We start from the raw sequence: 20790 nt of genomic DNA, 5'->3' as shown, positions 1-20790 counted from the left end.
GCTCCTACTATAAATTAGTGGCGCCTCGCGTAAAGAGATCACTGAACATAGTGAAGGTTCTGTTGACAACATCAGAAACTAGCTAGATGATGAATATAGAACGTGATTTTTATATGTCCAAAGGGGAAGGAGAAAGTAGCTACGCCAAGAATTCTAGGCGACCAGTAAGTTTCCATCTTATTTTCTACTCCCTCCCTAAAGAAATATAAAAGTCGTTTATATCTTATGCAGGGAATACCATGCACATGCATTCCGTTTCTCTAGTTGCATCCAAGGTTACAATTCAGAGTTAAGAAATAGGAATCTCTCCTACTTAAAAAGAACATGAAGTTCTGTCTGTTCGTCCAACCATACGTTTCTTCCCCCTTTCTCTCTGTTTTGGATTTTTTCCTCCCATCTCTTAGTTTTACACCGGTTTTTCCTGGAAATCGTATCAACTGTCCCACCTCTGATTGACTGAACCAAATAAAATTCCTTTTTTGATACGTCAGCAAATGATTACCAAGTAATGTTTTTTCTCTTACTTAAAATTTCAAAAAAGTAAGGTTATGTCGCATGTTCGTCCTTAGCGCAACCTTACATTTCTCCCCTCTTTCTCTGCTTTGATTTTTTTACTCCGATCTTTAAGTTTACACCGGCCTTTCCCTGAAAATCACATCAATTATCCCACCTTTTATTGACTTACCAAATAAAATTCTTTTTTTTGTAAAGTACTGTACCAAAGAAGTCCAGAAGTCATTTCAAGTACTAAAATGCTTGCGCATGGTGACAGGTGATAGTTATCTCAGAGACTAGGCCGGTCATTGAGAAGTCTGTAAAAGAAGTGTACGCAGCTCTTCTCCCCAAAACTATGGTTGTAGCCGATCTGGGCTGTTCTTCGGGACCAAACACGTTGATCTTCGTCTCGAATGTGATCAACGCCATAGCTAACCATAGCAGTAAGCTCGGCGATCAGGGTGGTCATGTGGAGGTCCAGTTCTTCCTGAATGACCTACCAGGAACCGACTTCAACCAGCTCTTCCGGTCACTCGAACAGTTCAAGAGGTCAGCTGAAATGGATGGGAAGGGAGATACACTACCTCCATACTACGTTTCCGGGGTGCCAGACTCCTACTACACCAGGCTTTTTCCTCGTCGAAGCGTGCATCTCTTCCACTCCTCCTACTGCCTCCATTGGCGATCTCAGGTACGTTGAATTGTACTCCTAGTGAGTGACGCTATACTTACAAGAATATTTCCATGAAATTCTATTGCGCGCTGGCATGGATACACAGGTGCCGGAAGGTCTCGAGGGCAAAAGAGAAGTGTACCTAAATGGAGAGAGCATGTACATCGACAATAATACACCGCCGCCGGTGGTGAAGCTATTCCAAGAGCAGTTCAGGAAGGATTTCTCGCTGTTCCTGAGGCTTCGCCACGAAGAACTTGTGTTTGGCGGGCAAATGGTGCTAACATTCCTTGGGAGGAAGGACGAGGATGTGTATACTGGAGATCTCAACCATCTCTTTGGATTGCTTTCACAGTCTCTACAGTCTCTTGTCGCTAAGGCAAATAAGAATAGAGCATATTAAATTATACTAATTCCTAACTAACCTTCAGTTTTACCGCAACTGAATTTAAATCAGTCTGCTCATAACACATATAGGGCCTTGTGGAGAAGGAGAAAGTAAGCTCCTTCAACTTACCAGCCTACGGGCCGTCGGTCGGCGAGGTGGTGGCGTCGGTGAAGGAAAGCGGCGCGTTCGACGTGGCTCATATCAAGCTCTTCGAGCAGAACTGGGACCCTTACGATGACTCGGAAGGCGACGGCATGCTCGATAGCGCCCGCAGCAGCGTCAACGCCGCCAAGTGCATCAGATCGGTGATGGAGTCGCTGGTCGCGAGCCATTTCGGAGAACACATGCTCGACGCGCTGTTCGAGGAGTACACGCGCCGCGTCGCCGGCCACCTCGAGAAGGAGAAGACCAAGTTCACCGTAGTCGTCCTTGCCTTGAAGAAAATATAGGAGGGCAGGTCCGTGAGTGTGTGATCGGCGAGCTGAGGCCTTATCCGCATCTTGTAGTTGTAGATGGGATCAGGGGAGCCGAAGTAATTAACTCCACTTTGCTTGTGCAGATGTAGTGATGTTCTAAAGTCAATAGTAAATACTCCCTCCTTTCCAGTTTGTATGACTCAAATTTAAAATCTCATCAATCAAAATGAATTGTAAGTGGATAACATTAGTTTTAACTAACCAATGAAATATTCCTCGCGTATTCAATTTTTGAGGCAATAAATGTAACATCATCCTTCTCATTGGACTTGCACGATGGATGTAGAAAACGATGCATGCATAGCCACTCATTTCCTTTCTATAAACTCTATGAATTAAATATGACGTGGGACCCAAACACTTTAACTCAATTAGACTTAAAATGAGCCTAGTATAATGGAAATCTGAATTTTTTAAGATGAACCCTATAAACCAGAAAGGAGGGAGTACCACTAATATAAGTCTTTTATTAAAAAAGGTTTCTCTCTGTTTTATATTATATAAATCAAACATCATCGAATACATTCAAGAGACCGAACAAGGCACACACTCAAGGCACAGATAATTGCAGGGCAATGCCATACTTGGGCACGCTGTGACGGATAGGTACCAATAGTCATTTTTTTCCATGTCAGTACCATTTCCAAGCCTAATTGTTGCAATACGATCCGACAACATATAAACTCGTATCGGCGCAGTATCTGACGTACCAGGCCCGCATGTCAGTTGGCACGGTTCGAACCGGTTCGGTCGGTCGATCTTTGTGTCTGGCTCGGACCCAGTCGACCGAGCGAGTCGCCTCCTCCCCCCTTCTTCTCTCCTGACACTCCCTCGCCTCTGCCCCTCTCGTCGCCAAACCTCGTCCGCCGCCACCCCCTCCGCCGCGCCATGGTTTATGAGGATGAGAGTAGCAACGACCTGTCGAGCCTGGACATCAGCTCTTCCTCCTCCGACATGATGTACCGGGTAAGTTATAGAGCTAGGGTTAGGGTTTCTGTTTCTTCAAATTGGGGATTTCTCTCTGATCTTTGGTTCATTCTTTAGATCCCTGCTAGCATCGACGACGAAGACTACATGGTCATCGAGCATTCGGCCCTAGATGTTTGCTCGGAGCATCGGCTGCCGCCTGAGTGTCACATAGCATTCGAAGAATTTGAGACAGGCAGCAGGTTTTTAGTGTGTACTCAGCCGGTAAGATGCTTAGTTTAGTGTGTGCATCAATCATTCAGTAATGTGCCTTTCATTCAGCTTAGTTAGATGCAACTTAGTTAGATGAGCTCATTGTTTATGTTACTAAACAATGTGCCTTGGACAGTCCTGTTTTTAGATGCAGGCTAAAATGTGCCTTGGACACTTCCTGGTGCAGATTGTCATTGTTTAGTAAATGAATCAGTATTAGTGCAGAATGCTTAGTTACAAGTGAAGAATGCTTAGTTCCTGGTGCAGATTGTCATTGTTTATTACAAATTGTCATTGTTCTTGCTGCACACAGGGACATATTGTCATTGTTTATTACAAATTCAGCTCTCAGTTTGTTTACTACTAAAGATGCAACTTAGCCAGTACTAAAGATGCAGCTCAGTCATTGTTTACTACTCCTTGGTCATTAGTAATGGGCATCAATCGTTGTTTACAAGTGCTGCTAGTTTTTTATTTATGTACTGCTAAAGTTGCAGCATAGTTACAAGTGCTGCTATTTTCTTACAAGTAGTGCTATTTTTTTATTTATGTAGGTGTTGACATTTTAACTAAGTGAATCATTACTACTGATTATTACTAAAATGAATCAGTATTATTTTTTATTTATGTAGGTGGTGACATTTTAATTGGTGTGCTTTATAGAGAAATATAATATGTGGTTTTTTGTATTGCAGCAACCTCAAAATTGTGGTTTTGTTGGGTGGGTAGACCCAGAGTGGCCTCCCACAATGCAAAATGCATTGTTGAAACTTTGGGAAATGTTGGAAGACAACAAGAGTGCTAGGAGGGATGATAAATTGGAGAATTCACTGAAAATTCACCACTTGATAGAAGAGAAAAGAAATCTTGATGCAAACTATGACAAACTAGTAGAAGATGTGAATCAACTGCTCAATGCCCAGGAGGAGAGGGTCATGGATTTGAGCTATTTGAAGGATAAGGTGAATGCCCATGGTGCAGAGAGCTCTAGTGCTGCTGTGGCTGTCATGAAGACCGAGATTGAGAAGAAAGAGGCAGAGATAAAGGAACTAAAAGGGAAGTATTCAGTGCTTATGAACCTTGCAGAAGCTCAAGGCAGGGTCATTAGGAACCATAAGGCTAATCATTTGAAGGAGAAGGAGAAGGAGAAGCTAACTGAAGAGAACTACAATTTGAAGGTTCAGGTTGATAAATTGACCAATTTTGAGGAAAAACTTAATGATGACATTGTGGTGCTCAACCTTCACATTGATGGTCTGAAGAAAGGAATTGAGAATCTCATTAAACGCAGGGATGAGCTGAAGCTCCAGATTGCTGATCAGTTGAAGACAGTGGAGAAGAACCAAGAGAAGTTGAAGATGATCAGGGACATTTTGGATGGATGAGCTAAAGCTAGATTGCTGATGAGATGAAGATGAACTCCACTATGCTATGGTTGATGTGCTCCCCTTTTGTGAATTATTGTTCTTTAATGCAGCTTGAACTCCACTATGCTATGGTTGTAACTTAATAACTGAGTAGGTTTGTACCCATGTTGTACTGTAAGAATCTCTGAATTATGGATGTTTAAGTGACTTGATTTGTGTTCAACCCCACTATGTTGTATTATGTGAAATATCTTCTTATATGTTGCATTGATAGATGGGTTTGTGCCTTGGAAAGCACATAAACACCATTGATATATGTTGTGCCTTGGAAAGCACATAAACACCATATCTTCTTATATGTTGCAAAGCACAAAAGGATCTTGTAGATGATAAACAAAAATAACTCACTGATCACAAAAGGATGATGATCATAGATGTTGATCTTGTAGATGATAAACAGAAATAATTCACTGATCACAAAAGGATGATGATCATAGATGATGATCTTGTAGATGATAAACAGAAATAAGTCACTGATCACAAAAGGATCTTAGTACTGATCACTTAGTACACATCATACAACTTAGTACTGATCACTTAGTACACATCATCATTAGTTATGGTTACCACTGGCAGTAAAAAATGCCATCCAGTCAGAATGGTTTGTTGGGGTAGGAGCAGCTGATGAACCTCTAGGAGCAGATGATGAACCTCCAGCAGCAAATCTTGGGGCAGGAGCAGATGATGAACCTCCATCAATAGAAGATGAACCTCCAGGAGCACCAAATCTTGGGGTAGTGAAAGGCCTATGAACACTGGCACTACCTGTTGACCTTCTTGTAGATCTTGCAGGGGGAGGTTGTAATCTTGCTTCACTCCTAGGTCTTGCAGTTGGAGGCTATGATCTTGCAGTTGTAGGCTATGACCTTGCAGTTGGAAATTTGCATACAGGTGTCTAAGGCAAAACCTTTGATGGCAGTTTGGGAAAACTTGATTTACTGCATTTAGCAGCCCCTCATCACATAGCATGCTAAACTTAGCTCCCATACAACTACAAGTGGAGAACTTAATACAAATGCTAAACTTGATTTAGTTGTAAAGCACATACCTTCTGTCTATCAGACATGATAGTATAAGGACCAAATTTCCCAGTTTCACCTCCTAGACATATCTTCAATTGGTGCAGAAACCAGCACCATTTAGTTGTGTCCTCTTGTCCAATTATAGAAAATGCAAGTGGGAAAATATTGTTATTGCCATGTCTTCCAGTGGCAGCAAGGATTTGAGCACCAGTGGTCAGCTTAATGAAGCATCCGTCAACACCTGTTGATGGAAAGCAAACAACAATTTAAGTCCCTGGAAAGCATTGCTAAACAATTAAAATTTGTGATGCACAATAAAGGAATGACTAACCAATGAATGGTCTGCATCCATTAAGAAATCCCTCCCTTGCTCCATTTATGCAGAAGAACATAGCATGAAACGTTCGTCCTGGATGTGGTGTTTTTTAGTAGGTTTTGAAATAACTGTTGTGACTACAACTCTACTACCAAGGTTTGTATCCATGATGGTCTGAGCATAATCCCTAAGTCTGGGATACTGCTTCTTGTGCTCTCCTAGCACAACTTCTATAGCAAGGTTTTCGGCCCTATAGGCCATGCGCCTTCCCACATCAACACCAAACTTCTCCCTGCAGTTGTCCATCAAGGTGTGTATGCTAGTGGTGGGATCAGACCTGAACAATGACTCATAGGTATTTGCAAGCCACTTTGCACTAATCCTTGATTTGTCTGTGTTGGTAGGGCAAGTGTGCTCCAGCCTCATTTTCTTAATAGCAAAAGTCTTCTCCCCTTTGATAACTGCAGCAACAATGCAAAACTGGCAGTGATCTTGCTTACAACAAGCAATGATCCTTTGGTCTGAGCTTCTGTGATACCCGAAGTCTCTGGCCTGTGTGATGTGCAAGCTCAACAAAGCTTCTCTGAATTGATGTTGATCCTTAAAGCACATGTACACACATAACTGCTGATGTGGTTGCTCAAGTTTGTCATTGTACCAGATCCTTGGTTTCCTTTTCTTGGCCCTACTCTTCCTCCCTTTAGGTAGCACAAATGAGGGTGGCTCATGTCCATCATCTTCATTCTCAAACAACAACCAATCATCTTCTTCATCCGCTGAAGGAATGAAATCAAGTATCACCTCCTCTAAAACACTTGAATGTGACCTAGTAGTGGGGCCTTTCCTAACTGCAAGTTTCTTCCTCCTTTTTGCAGGTTTTTGCGTTGGAGGCTCTTCTCTTGCAAAAACATTGGCATCCTCCTCTTCCTGCTCAAACAAATCCTCAACCTCAGTGTCACCCTCATAATGTAATTGTTCCTCATATGAATTTCATCTGAATCTTCAGATTGATCTACATCTTCTTCCTCTGCTAATTGTGAGTTGTTATCTGAATTGTTATCACTGCCATATGCATCATTAGTGTCATCACTAATATTATGTGCCTGCTCAAACACTGACTCTTGGATGCAAAAGCAGTAGGTTGACTAGGGTTGCTATGAAAAACAACACCTTCTGGATCAACAACAAGAACTACAGGCTCACTAAGATCATACAGAATAGGTGGTCGATACACTATTGCTGCTAATTTCTCAGTTGGTGTTGCCCTCACTAGCAAATTGAGAACTAAACTGTCATTATATTCCTTCTTCACTTGCTGCAGTTTGATGTTTGTGTCAATCAATTCTAAGCCATGCTCTCTCTCCTCTCCTATTCCTAAATTCCTCATGTGGTATAGCTCATCAGAGAAATAAAAACCTTGTGTTTGCAACACTGCATACAGGTTCATAAATGTAACATCTGAGCTACATAGCTTCATATCAATATTTGGCTGACAATCAAAGTGAATCAGAAGTTCCCAAACATCATCATTCAAACTACAGTTCACACATATAAATTCAGATAAGCAATAACCATAGATATTCAGATAAGCAAATAAATTCAGATTGTAAAACTGGTAAAGCAAGCAACCTCATCAGTCAAACATTTTAATGGGAATAGGACAAGTATGGCATACTTGTTTTCAACAACACAACACCACAACCTCTAATATGAATTCAGAATTGCCCAGAAGCAACCCACAGCCTCTAATTGACAAGTTTGACAATTCAGAATTACAATAACAAGATTAAAGACTCTAATATGAACATGATCATAATAATATCGAGTCCAGGAGAAGCCCACAAGAAAGAAACAAAGTGCCAACATCAGGGACTTACATCTACTATTGACACAACAAAAAGAAAAGGCAAAAAACATTAGGGACTTACATCAAGCCGCCACCAGCACCACTGGTCCAGTGATGGCTACTGCTAGTGTTGGCGACCCAGATCTCTACCATCTTCACCCTGTCCTCCATGGACAGCGCCTCCTCCTCCTCCTCCAAATCCTCCTCCTCCAAACCAGCGTCGGAGGAGTGGTTCGAACTGGAGCCGCCATCGTCCACAGCCAGACCTACGTGGTCATCTACCCCGAGGTCGGGGAGGTCTCCGTAGCCGCCCGCAACGTCGCCGCCGCCGAGAGTCGCCGCCGCCATCGTCGGAGAGCCGCGCAGAGAGGGAGAGGGGAGAGCAAGGCTAGGGTTCTCGGGTTGGTCCGGTTCGACCAGGTTCTCGGGTTGGTCCAGTTCGACCAGGTTTTGGCACGCTACGCAGCACGTGTACGCCACCGTGCCAACTGACATGCGTGCCCGGTACGTCAGATACTGCGTCAATACGAGTTTATATGCCTGTCATACCATATTGCAACAATTAGGCTCGGAAATAGTACTGACATGCAAAAAAATGACTATTGGTACCTATCCGTCACAACGTGCCCAAGTGTGGTATTGCCCTGCAATTATCTCCTCAAGGCAAGATACAAAGGTGCCAGTCACTGACACACCACCACACCGCGAACAATAGAGAGGTGAATCAGACACAACGAAGCTAGGCCTCCAAAGCGGTGCCTCCAAGAAGGGGTATGACCAAGGATAGCCGCTACCGCTCGATCCGCGAAGATCAGGTTTTCACCAGGAGCAAGACGATAAGAGGGGGAGCGTCGCGACAGAGCCTTCACGAAGGGTATAGTGTCAACAGCCGCCACCATCGTCAAAGGACTGAGCAAGTGGTGTACCCCGACGCTCACGCCCCACCATCGCACACTAACTCCGTCAACCATCCGCAACCACGCCACCCACGAGGCCATGGTTGCTCGCCCACACCTAAGACGCACGCTCCACCCACAAACGCCGCGCCTCCCGCCGCCAGGGCCGCCGCCCTGCAACCAGACAACCCCGAGACCTACACAAAGGCCCGGCTTGGACCAACTGACGACCCTCGACCGACAGATCCACCCGCAGACGCTCCGCTGGGAGAACTGCGCAGCCCGCCCGCGACAGAGGAATGGGGGAGAAAGGGGAGCGAACGAATTCGGACCGGCACCCCCCTTGCCGACGATAGGCGACGTGACCGCATCGAGGCCATCTATCCCTCCAACCAAGCTCCCCGCAGAACACGCAACCATGGAGCCGGCACAGCTCTCCGCGAGGCCATCCGCAAACGCTCGTCTGTCGTCGAGGGAAACCAAATCAACCCGCCATCGCAGTCGAGGTAGCTCATCAGGGAGGTCTTCCCGCGCCGAGCGCCGCCGTCCAACCGTAAGGGCCCGACGAATGAGGACCGCCCACCTCCACCGCTGCTGCGCCGCCAGGCCCGACCCTGGGGAGGGGCGGACGGGGCGGCCGCCCCGGGCCCTCAAAAATTAAGGGGCCCTTCTGGGTATTTGTACGTAGGCTGCAATACAGGTGATTTTATCGAGCGACAGAAAAATTGTAACCAAACTCAACGACATCTCAGCCTAGGAAGCAAAAAGAGAGATGTGGCCATGTGGGCCTGCCGGTCTGGCCTACGTTTGCGAGTACCTGCACAAGATGTGCACAGGAAAGGAATCGATGGATTCCCTGCTTCCTTTTTATTCGAACATGTTTCTTCCGCTAACCGCAGACCGCTGTTCGTCTCGTATAATCACCATCTTCGACTCTGCTTCGCTGCGCTCTGCCTGAGTGCCAGGCCTCCCGCCTCCCGATGAACGCCGACTGCAGCAGGTACTATGCGTTGTTGCATTCACGTTCTCACCTCACATATGTCTGTCGTTCTCACCTCACGTATGTTTGCCGTCTGCCCTCACGTTCTCAATCTCACGTTCTTCTTCCTGTTTTTTATTCCAATCTCGATTCCCCAGATCAATAGGTCAATAGGAAATTGTTGGCTGGGTGATTAAATTATTGAGCACACATAGCTAGATTAGAGCATCAACAGTGTGTTAGAGGCGGCACTGGCTTTAAGCTGGGCCCACCAACTGCCTTTAAGCTTTATCTAAAATGCCATAGTGTAACCTTGCCTCTAACCTGAAGCCCACCTTGAGTTACAGAATATTGGATATATGAATTGCACTCGAGCGCTTCTCACTTTTAGTCTTCATCCACCATATGACATGTAGGACCAGCCAATTATTTTAGTGCTTAGAAAGGCTTGGAGGCAGCCTCTAGTCATAGAGGCGATGCTAAGCAATTTGGACTTAGAGGCAGCCGGTGCAGTGTTTGGAGGCAGCCTCTAAAGCCTTAGAGGCAGCTATAGAGGCGGATATTTCCCACACTGTGGATGCTCTTAGATTATAGAGAGGAGGTACTATACTATGCCCTACCAGATTTTATCATCACATTATATGAAGATCTGTAATTAATCTAATATTTTAATTAGCTTTGTGCTAGTTGTAAAATTTAATTATTCTTTTCAATTTCAACAAGTTCATGTCGGGTTCGGGTAGAAATACCATCCGGAAGTCATAAAAGAAAAAAGAAGAATGAGGAAGATGAGGAGAAAAAGACATTGAGTGGATCCTTTTTAAATATTATAAGAGCAACACGAGCACTTCGTCAAGAAATCGAGAGGAGTTGGTAATAGTTCCTCGAGATGACCAAACTAATGCCAATCGGAAAGATGATTGTCATACTCCTACTGAAGACGATGTTGAGATCAACATGGATGAAACGAATGTGAGTGATCATGAGCTCATGTTTAATTCATCTACGACAGAATCTATTAATGTTGATGAGGAGCCGGTTATTACTATGTATATTTATGATCCAACCAACTCGGGTAGTCTTGATAACAAAGCCAGGGACATATTAGTGGAAAAGGGGCCTAAAAAGGAAGAAGAAAACACTAAATATCCTTTGGATGATACTTCCCGACATATTTACAACCATTACTCTAGAAAAATGCTTGATGAAATTGATATTGATACTATCATTAGTGATTTTGCATCTCAGGATGTTAGGACAATTTTTTGATGGTAATATGTAATACGTTATGTGATATGCACACTGATTTGGAATGTACTTAATTGTTTTCTTTAATAAAATTATATCTACATATTATAATTATTAGTTACACATTTATACTAAAGAGCTCGAAGGACCCAGATTATAGTTTCGCCCCGGGCCCCTGAAATCCCAGGCCGCCCGTAGCCCACAACGACAGGGGCGGATCCGGACAAGCCGCGCCATCACCGCCCGCTGGCTTGGAGCACCCGGACTGCAGCGCCGCCACCCCCGCCAGCAGAGCCCTTGCAGGAGGCGGCCGCGCAGCCAAGGGTGCCCACTCCCAGCACCGCGTGCCGACCAGATCTGGGCGCCGTCGCCACGCCATCCCCCGCGAGCACATGCGCAACACCAACTCGTCGCCTGTCACGCTCCAGCCCACCCCGCCGCCGCACCGTAGCGCGGATGTCCGCCGCGCCCGATGCCGAGCGCCACATCCCTGACCGTCCGCCGCAACCCGCGTCGAGGTTGCCGGACGGGGAGACGAAAGAGCCCCACCGCCGTCGGTGACGACCAGGCTTTGCCCGACCGCGCCCTCGGGCGATGGCGAGGGAGGAGAAGAGTAGGGAGGGAGGGAGGTCCGGCGGTGGCGGCTAGGTTTCCCTCCTGGTCGCTCGCGGGGCGATGCAAAAGGGAGATGGAGAGGAAGGAAAAGCGGAGCACCAATATAAGTCATTTTTAGAGATTCCACCACAAATTACATATGGATGTATATAGACGTAATTTAAAGTATAGATTCGTTCATTTTAGTTTATATGTAGTCTGTAATGAAATCTTTAAAAAAACTTATATTTAAAAATCATAATCTGTGTTGCTCCCTCATCCACATGTCCTCTAGTAGTTGCCTTTTACGTTGTGCTCTAACTATGTTTGGGGTGTTTTTGCGTTTTCTTTGTTCTTGCTTTGGCATGATGTGTTGCCCCTTGGCCTGTATGGTCTTCGATATGGTTTTCTTTATAAATTGGACCAATATTTTCTTTGGATGAGATCAAATTCAGTTGGGGAACCCCCCACTGTTAGGAAAATCAGTATACTATATTTTTCGTGTGATGCAGCAATGCCCTTATCGATATCCCAAAGCAAAAATAATAATTATCTCTGTGGACCTTTTCGCGTAACTCTAGTAGCCTCATACTCGTGTACTGTTTCTCTTCACCAGTGTGGCAAATTAGACGTTAAGAGCTCCAGATATGACAAACACAAGCTCATACAGCTATAGGCCGGCTTCCCACGTCAAAATGATCTGTGCCTTATTCAATATATGGGTAACATATTACATATCTACATGGGTTTGGTTCCTTATAATCTTACACATATAGACAAGGTAAACATGTAAAACAAAACAAACGAGAAGTTTTATAATGGTGGACTTACATGATACAACAAGGAGTTTCGTAATGATGGATAGCTGTATCAACTTGTGTTTGTCAACAACAACAACAACAACCGGTTGTATGTATTGATCAATTCGGAGGCTTCTTAGCGCTGAGTGCTCTTGAAAGCTCTCTATCAAGGACAGGCTTCTCCTTGGACACTTTCTTGCCTTTGTAGTGCCATTTTTGGGACGTGTCTTCAGCCTACAGTTTCAGTATGTGGAAATTACATGTCAATTTGGTAACATAAGAAACCAGAGTTAGACCAACGCTCAAGTACAATCGACTCAAAGTCAAACACAGGACGGTTCGCAGTTTTGTTACCCATTTCCTTAGTGGAGTTAGCTGTACTTTGATCATATCAGCATGTTCTTTTCCTTTAGCTCTGACGTCGTCGACCTGAAAGGGGATATCAATGTTGTTTTAGAGAGGGTATTTGCCAATTAGATGTCATGACTTTCATCTCTTCTCTTGCTAATTGTTTTTATCAAGGATGCTCATATGAAATACTCACAGTTTAGTATATTAAGGATTTAAGGTCAGTTCATCCAAAAAAATTGGAGTTGCCTTTAAGGATACCAACTCTGGATTGGCACAAACTGGTCCTTTACCATGTTAACCCTAGTATGTATCTCAGTTGATTTATAAGACAGCATGGTCATTGGATATCTGATCTTTCAGATTTTAAGTTGGTTACTGACATCCTATCATACTGAATCGCAAAACCTGTCTCATGGCTACCTAATTGTATTGTTATCTCTATTGTTTGAACGTTGTACATGATGGAGCAGGTTGAATAAAAACATTTGTATATATCATGTCATTGCATCTTAAGAAAAGCCATGTGCAAAAGTAGTGGTCTTTAGTATTATTTTCTGTATATGTCAACATTGATCCGTTAAGGATACAAACTGCTATTTCAAATTCCAGTCTCTTAAATATCATCAAACTAGATCTAAACCCCTTCATCGCTCGAGCATATTTTTCTTCCATTTATTGCATGGTGGCAACTGGCAACCAAGTAATGTTAAAGAAATCCTATGCTTGGTCAGAGTGTGAACAATCATGACATATGGTTAATGGTTAGGAAGATAAATGTGGGCAGAGCTTTCTTGGGCCAATTACTAAAAAAACGTGATTTTTTTAAGAGCGCTGAAATATTATAAATAGCATAAACAATTGAAGACCACAATTTTCTGGAATTATGACCAATGAAAAACTGAAGACAGGCAGCAATAAAATTACAAAACTCAAATACAAAACGTAAATCTCAACTAAGACAGGTAAATGATCACATTGCAAGCAAGCAACCTAGAATTTTCATATTCAATCTGATATGGCATATTTTCCTTTTCTTGAAGGTAGAAAGTATTTTTACTCTTGTATATTCTTTAGTCTAGAGCCAGTTCCATGACTTACAGAATGCAACTGAAGCTTATTGGCCGTGCACAGCAGCTCAGCTGTTGCTTCTCCAATCACCAATACAGTCCCAGCAATGCTAAGGAGCGCCTTTCCAACTGCATCAATGAAAGATGAGAACTACATATCTTTAATGACATTAGTAGAACACAAAAGTTTCTGAAAAATCATATACCCTGTGAGTATCTAGCAATTATGGCCTTCAACTTCTCAGGGTCCATGGGAGGAGGATGCATATCACGTCGCGGATCAATGGTGCTTGATGGTGAATAGTAATGTCTGTCAGTTGGAAGTTTCCATCTGTAAATAAATCCACATGAAACCTAGGGAAAAAAATGAAAATGGACCACCAGTTATGTTTTACAGTAAGAACTTAATTGCCTCACGGATGGCTGTGGGACTAAGAACATCGAACATGCTATGCAAGCAACTTCCAATAGAAACTCTATGCAGCCTTCCACCGTTCTAAATTCTAACGGTACAATCCAAACATCCATTCTTCATCTGAGAGTCAATCATCTTTATGACTTAAACCTCTAATTTCAAACCTTGTACCAGAATTCTAATTCGTGTCAACAAGGAGAGCTCTGCTGCTGCGTTCGGGTTACCCTTCCATACACACTCACACGCAATTGTGCAGGCAGAACATGACACCGGCAGCTCTCAATGATGTAGAACTTATAAACCATATAATAGCAAACATATTTTAGAACTAAATTGTTGATCAAATGTTGCAAATTTTAATCTTAATCTGCATGGTTGTTTTATCACATAATCCCTTGCTCAGTTGCTCTAGTATCAAGTTGTGTTGCTCCGACGATGTTCCTTGATGCTGAAATTGTCTTGTCCCTACCCCCGAGCCTCAAGTTCTAGTGCCTCTTTTTCTTTTCTTTTTCTGGATTTCCGTACGGTTTTTCCTGATTAGCCAAAAAAGTTAGGTTCTTGGGTGTGGTTTCTCTTATAAACTGAACCAACTCTCTTTTTCTTAACGAAATGCATGAACCCCCTGCCCCTCTTGAGGCGTTCTAAAAAAAAGTATCAAGTTAGGTTCTCTAATAACCGACTAGTACAACAAGTGCTTCTGCACACGTTAAAAAAAAAAAGACGACCACTCTAAGCTGTTTGCGAAATTATAGAAAGTAGGTTGCTAAAAAAAGAACACTATCTACTTCATGGTTTATGGTTTATGGTAGAATGGATATATGGGAGTGTAGGCTTGTGATTGGTCTCTTACTTCAGCTATCTTGAGCACCGATTATAAAACTACCTTGAGCGAAAAAATTAGATCAAAACCGAAGCCGCCAGAGGCGTACCTTTTGGGGCCGATGCCGAAGGTGGCCTGCGGCAGCGCGACGTACGACCGGAGCGGGTTGAGCACGTCGGGGGACACCCCGGCAGCCTCCGCGCCGCCTGGTGGGAGGGCCCAGCGGGTGGAACCGTACAGGGTTGGGTCGGGCGGAGGCGGCGTGGGCCGTAAAGGCATGGAGTGGCGGAGGATCTCCGGCAGCACGTCGGGCGACGGAGGCGGGGGTGCCGGCCTGGGCCCATGTTCGGACGCCGGGAGCTTCTGCGCGAGGCGGCCGGCGGCGTTCCTGGACTCCTGGAGGAAGTACGCACCCTCCTGTGCGGCGAGGCGCCCGGCGAGAAAGCTCATCAGCACGGGCGGAGGTGAGCGGGGAAATTGATCGAGCAGGTGGTGTGCGGTTGTTTGCGCGAAGATCGGGGGCGGCAAGTTCTTTTGTAGCCACGGCCGCGCATAACGAGTGACTTAGGACAAGGTCCTATGATTTCTACTTCATCCGTCACAGTTTAAAAGACACAGTTAATCCGTCACAGTTTAAAAGGCACAGTTAAACTTGTATACGTTTTCAAAATAAATAAGGTTTAAAACACGAAAACAATTATTCTTATTAATTAATACTAGTAATAGTTATGCATGCGTCCTTCCAATTTGCTCCTCACGCATTAGTACTAGTATTTTCTCAGTTGATTAGGCACATTGACATCTACACCTGCTACATCTCACAACTAATCGATGACTACCTTGGTCCCAGAGATTTTCAAACGTGCCTTCTAAACCGTGATGGAGGGAGTATGGTTTTTGTTTCTTATTAAGCGAAGGAAATATGCAGTTATTAAGGGATCAGGGTATCGTACCTCCGACTTTGACACGAATTCTGAACTGAAAATTTTAACATTGAAGTTTATGATATATTTTTGAATTTATATTTGTTAAGCATTTCAAATCTGATATTTGTTTACGAAAATGATCCAGGTCTATTATTAGAGTTCATCAAAAATACAAATCACCTCAAACATAATAAAAATTAATTAAGATGTTGAGACCGTCGAACGATCACTATCGTCGCCAGAACGTCATTGTCACTGCTCCTCGACTGGAGCCGGTTTGACCTTGATGATGGCAACCGGAAGGTCTTCATGCACGTGTCTCTAAGGACCATCGTCATGGAGTTGTGTCGTTGTCGTGTACCCTTAAATTTAAAACACATGCCATTAAATCTCGTCATGCGATGAGAAAGTCTAAACAAATCTTGTCACACGACGAGAAAATCTAAACTCACAACCCTAATAAGACGGTAGGAATCTATCCAGAGCTTCGCCGACAACATTTAAAAGGACAAACTTTAGAAGGATAGCCCGAAAGACAAGCCCAAAAAGAAGCGCCACCCTGCCCAAGTGTCGCACTTGCGAAGACTGAGAAACCCTAACCTAGAGTACTAACTAGAGTGAAGGCATCATGACGCCCCTCCCCACCCCGGCCGCTAGGGCGGCAGGGAGAGGGGAGGCGAATCTGCGGGCTCGCCGGTCAGGCCTAGAGTATTTCAAAACTCGCCAGGAAAGCTCTTGAGTATTTCTCGTTACTTCATCACCAAAAATTTTGAACCCCAATTTTTTTTGATTTGAAAATCCATAAATTAATACATTATTTAAGTATTGAAAATGTGAGATAGTAGAACTAATTTTGCACGGTCAAATTCTGATGCTAAAACATATTGTATAACAAGTAAACAAATAAAGTAAATGTATTGATTTACTGTGACAATTCAAGAATTGCACCATTCTTATTTGTTTTGTCAAACTAATTAGATACTTCTTATTCTTAGGAAAGACAATACAACCACATACATACATGCACATACACTCATTCACATGAAGACATGTGTGCAAACCCTACCCTTGTAAGCACCTGCATGAGATTAAGTCAGCAGACCTTGAGTTTGACGAGGACACCGCGAACACTGGGTATCGATGAAAACACCACCTCACATTAAAAGAATATTCCGTCTTTATAAGACATAGATGGCACACCTATGGTTTGATCCTTGATAGTCTAGGGTACAAACACCCTCCTCCCATACAGCCATAGGCTGGTTCTCAAATTGCATACCTTTACTTCCTTTTTGCGAAAAAATGCATCTTTTTTGGGAAAATATTATCTTCCACCGGCCGATCCGCGCGATCCATCCGCCGCCCGCTCGTCCGTTGAATCTCGAAACTGGATCGGTGTTTCAGAAACTGGGCAGGTGTTTCAGAAAACTGCCTAGTCCGTGCCTTCGCCTACGCCTCGGCCCCGACGACCTGGCCGCCGCCGGCCTGGTGCGGCCCCGTCGCCCCTCCGCCATTGGCCTGCTGTGGCCCCGACGACTTCGCCGCCGCCGGCCTGCTGCGGCCCCGTCGGCCCTCCGCCGTTGGCCTGCTGCGGCCCCGACGACCTCGCCGCCGCCGGCCTGCTGCGACCCCGTCGCCCCTCCGCCATCGGCCTGCTGCGGTCCCGACGACCTCGCCGCCGCCGGCCTGCCCGTCGCCCTCCGCCGCCCCGCGCCACCGCCCCGCCCCGTCGTCCTGCCCCACAGCCCTCCGCCGCCGGCCTGCCCGTCGCCCTCCGCCGTCGGGCAGCTTCGCAACTGGCCTGCAACATTTCTGCAATAGGGTCGTGGTTTCTGCAACTCAGTCATTGTTTCAGGAGTTACGTAAAAAAAAAATCTGCAACGCGACCATTGTTTCAGGATTTTTTTTAAAGCACGATCATTGTTTTCGCAACGCGGCTATTGTTTCTGCAACTCGACCTGTGTTTCAGGAACTATTGGATACGGGGACGTAGATCGGACGGCTGCACCAATACATCCAACAGTCGTTGAGGTGGCGGATGTTTACTAAACATCCGCCGGTGGATGTGTAGCAGCCCTCCATACAAACAACTGTCCAGGAGGAATTTAGAAACAATCATTAAGTGCTTGTCTCAAATGGAGGAAGGACTCAACAGATTCTATAAAAGAATACAATGGCACTCCAGGATATCGATATATAATGTATCCTATTTTCGTCCGTCTTGCGAATCAAATCAGGTCGATTTCATATTCCCCGACTTTGGATTTTCTGTGTTTGCATATGATTATTGATGATGCTTCTCTTAGGGGTGATGTCCATTTTATCAGGAGAAATAAACAGTGATTTTCCTATACATGATAGACCATGTGCCTCCTTTAAGACATACTATGATTGATAAAAAATGCATTCCATCCCATCTTGAGAATATTAAAATGATAATATGAAACGCATTATATTTAGTATTATTATCTCTAGCAAAAAAAAATCCAGGTGTCCTTAATCATGGGGTGATAAAAAAACCGTAACTAAGAGAACACACCTCCTGCAATTGCGAAAATGTCATATCTTTAATTTTGAAATACTAGCAAAAGGGCCCGTGCGTTGCAACGGAAGAAAAAAATACCACACGCTTTTAGTTATTTTTATAATTATTTTAATTTATTAAAATAATAAGCTAATTAACTAATGTAGTCAGTCTTATCCTATTTTGTTGAGAAATCAACCCGTCCATTGTTAATTCCACCATGATGAGAAATTGAACGGGACAAGCAAAACAAAACAAAGAGGCTACGTGAATTGATCAATGAACTGTTATCTTATTTCACTCATGGGGTAGAGAATGTGGGATCAGATGACAAACTGAAGGTGGTGTTCCATTCTCTCTCTCTACAACAATGCAATCTTACATTCAATACATTCATTCATCAGCAAACAAATTCCCACAAAACAAAATTTCTTGTCGGTGCTTGGCACACGGTTGGAGGCATGGGGAGGGGATCTCACCAGATGATGAGTTCCTGCCGGAGGAGGGGATACGATGAGGGGAGCAAGGGTTAGACGCCTCTATCTGGCCATAAGGAGTCGCCGTTGCCGCGCCATAACCTCGGAGTTCCCCGTGTGAGCCATTGAGGCCGCCTCCACCTCGCAAGTACTTCGCTCCGCCGCGCCTTATCCGCGCGCCGCCCCCGTTCTGCATCGAGCAGACGCATCATCCCAAGTCATTGTAGCTGTCGCGTTGATTTGATCCACAAGTTGTGCTCGAGCGCCGAAACGGGGGCAGCAAGCGGGCAGACGTACGACCGCGGAGGCGGGTGGGTTGAGATTGACAGCAGTGGTGGTTGAGGTCGGCCGCGGCGGCGAGTGTTGTGGCAGCGGCCTGGGCATAGGCCAGGGTGGACCAGGGTCGACGCGATGCGCTCGAGCGCCGCAACGGGGGCAGTGAGCGGGGAGAGGTACAACCGCGGAGGCGGGTGGATTGAGATCGGCAGCGGTGGCGGTTGAGGTCGGCCGCGACGACGAGTGGTGTGGCGGCGGCCTGGGCACAGGCCAGGGTGGCCCAGGATCGACGGGAGGAGGCGATGCGTACGGGTATAATTTTTGCAGCGAATCATTTTTTCCTTTTGCGTTGTAGATAAATGATGGAGCGCGGGTTGAATAACAAAAATTACAGAGGCTTTTTTTATAAAAATACCGTGGTGGGTTTTCCGACGAAAGCAATAGCCGCTTTATTATTATTATTATTATTATTATTATTATTATTATTATTATTATTATTATTATTAGGTATAGATATTATATTTTAGCTGAGAGAAGGTAAACCTTTTCCCCTGTCTCTCTTCTACCTCAACAATCATCCTTTGTGGCATTAGCATCATTGAGATAATACTATGTATATTCAGGCGTTACTAACAAACACGGGAATAACAATATTAAAATAAATTAGGATAACATGAATTTTCTATATCTAAATAGAACTCCACTATTAAATTTCTTTATATATATATGTGCTTCCACATCACCTCAATTATTGACAGCTGTCCGATCGAAATTGTGTGGCATCAACAACTCATTCATGTGCTCATAAATTATTTTTTGCATTAATTTATCCATCCAAACTATGCCACCTCAAGTCATACATGCCTTTTTTTTTCTTCAAGCCATGCATTTATTCATTTACCTCATCAGGTAAATCATGTCTTACTTTTTGAGAATTTTTGTTCTCTTTGCATACATCATTTTGTGGTATACTTCTTAGGGTTTGTTTAAAAATGTAAAATAAGGACACTCTTACTTTTTCCCCATTAGTTTAATTTAAATGTAGTCATCTATTAATGCATTTGTTTTAACAAGTTCCGGCGGCAAAATCTGAAGCATCATCTAGTAAAAGTTAAAAGCAGACCTCGCACCTGCAGTGGCTCACCATTTTCATGGATTGTCATGTGCAACGTGCACGCCTCCACCAACTTCCCATTTGTTGACTTTGGACCAATAGTTGGTTATTTTTATCAAGTCCAAATTAAGAAAACTACTCCCTTCGTCTTTTAATATAAAAACGTTTTTGACACTACATTAATATTAAGAACACTCTTATATCGTGGCATGCACAGAAGGAGTGGTATACAGTAAATATAGTAATAAAACGCCTTCTTGGAAAGCAAGTAAGTAAAACAAGCTTTTTCTTCTTCTGGACACACCTTCCACAAGGCAGCACTGCCTCGATTTATTTGCCTTGGTCAAGAAGTCCTTTTGCCACATCAGTCAGCTATAGTTGCACTCCAACATTTCTTATCACAAGTTGAGAAAATAAGAAAATCTTATCACAAGGGGATTAGAGCCGATAGACACGAAACATATAAAATGTTGAGAAAGCCC

General features: G+C 44.2%; 2 protein-coding genes and 1 pseudogene across 3 annotated transcripts; 1 reads left to right on the top strand and 2 right to left on the bottom strand.

Moving 5' to 3' along the window:
- LOC123410281 (benzoate O-methyltransferase-like) lies at nt 1-2174 on the top strand. The gene is made up of 4 exons (XM_045103188.1): nt 1-164; nt 773-1186; nt 1275-1547; nt 1646-2174. Exons 1-4 carry the CDS (start codon nt 87-89, stop codon nt 2003-2005), a joined length of 1125 nt encoding a protein of 374 aa, XP_044959123.1. The 5' UTR covers nt 1-86; the 3' UTR covers nt 2006-2174.
- Nucleotides 2175-8756: 6582 nt separating this feature from the next.
- Nucleotides 8757-9233, bottom strand: LOC123408404 (annotated as a pseudogene).
- A 2564-nt stretch (nt 9234-11797) lies between these two features.
- LOC123410794 lies at nt 11798-15507 on the bottom strand. 2 transcript variants are annotated; one of them, XM_045103734.1, is made up of 5 exons: nt 15102-15507; nt 13964-14067; nt 13789-13886; nt 12694-12768; nt 11798-12573 (listed from the first exon to the last, which is right to left on the bottom strand). In XM_045103734.1, the coding sequence occupies exons 1-5, from the start codon at nt 15440-15442 to the stop codon at nt 12460-12462; spliced, it is 732 nt and encodes a 243-aa protein (XP_044959669.1). In that variant the 5' UTR covers nt 15443-15507; the 3' UTR covers nt 11798-12459. The 2 variants fall into 2 exon arrangements, with proteins under 2 accessions (XP_044959669.1, XP_044959668.1); XM_045103733.1 differs by having other exon boundaries at nt 11799-12573; nt 13964-14088.
- Between the last annotated feature and the right edge of the window lie 5283 nt (nt 15508-20790).

The sequence above is a fragment of the Hordeum vulgare genome, chromosome 7H (assembly GCF_904849725.1).
Source record: "Hordeum vulgare subsp. vulgare chromosome 7H, MorexV3_pseudomolecules_assembly, whole genome shotgun sequence".
In the NCBI taxonomy this organism is placed as follows: Eukaryota; Viridiplantae; Streptophyta; class Magnoliopsida; order Poales; family Poaceae; genus Hordeum; species Hordeum vulgare.
The sequence above is the reverse complement of the archived record's forward strand: the minus strand, read 5'-3'. Positions and strand labels throughout refer to the sequence as shown.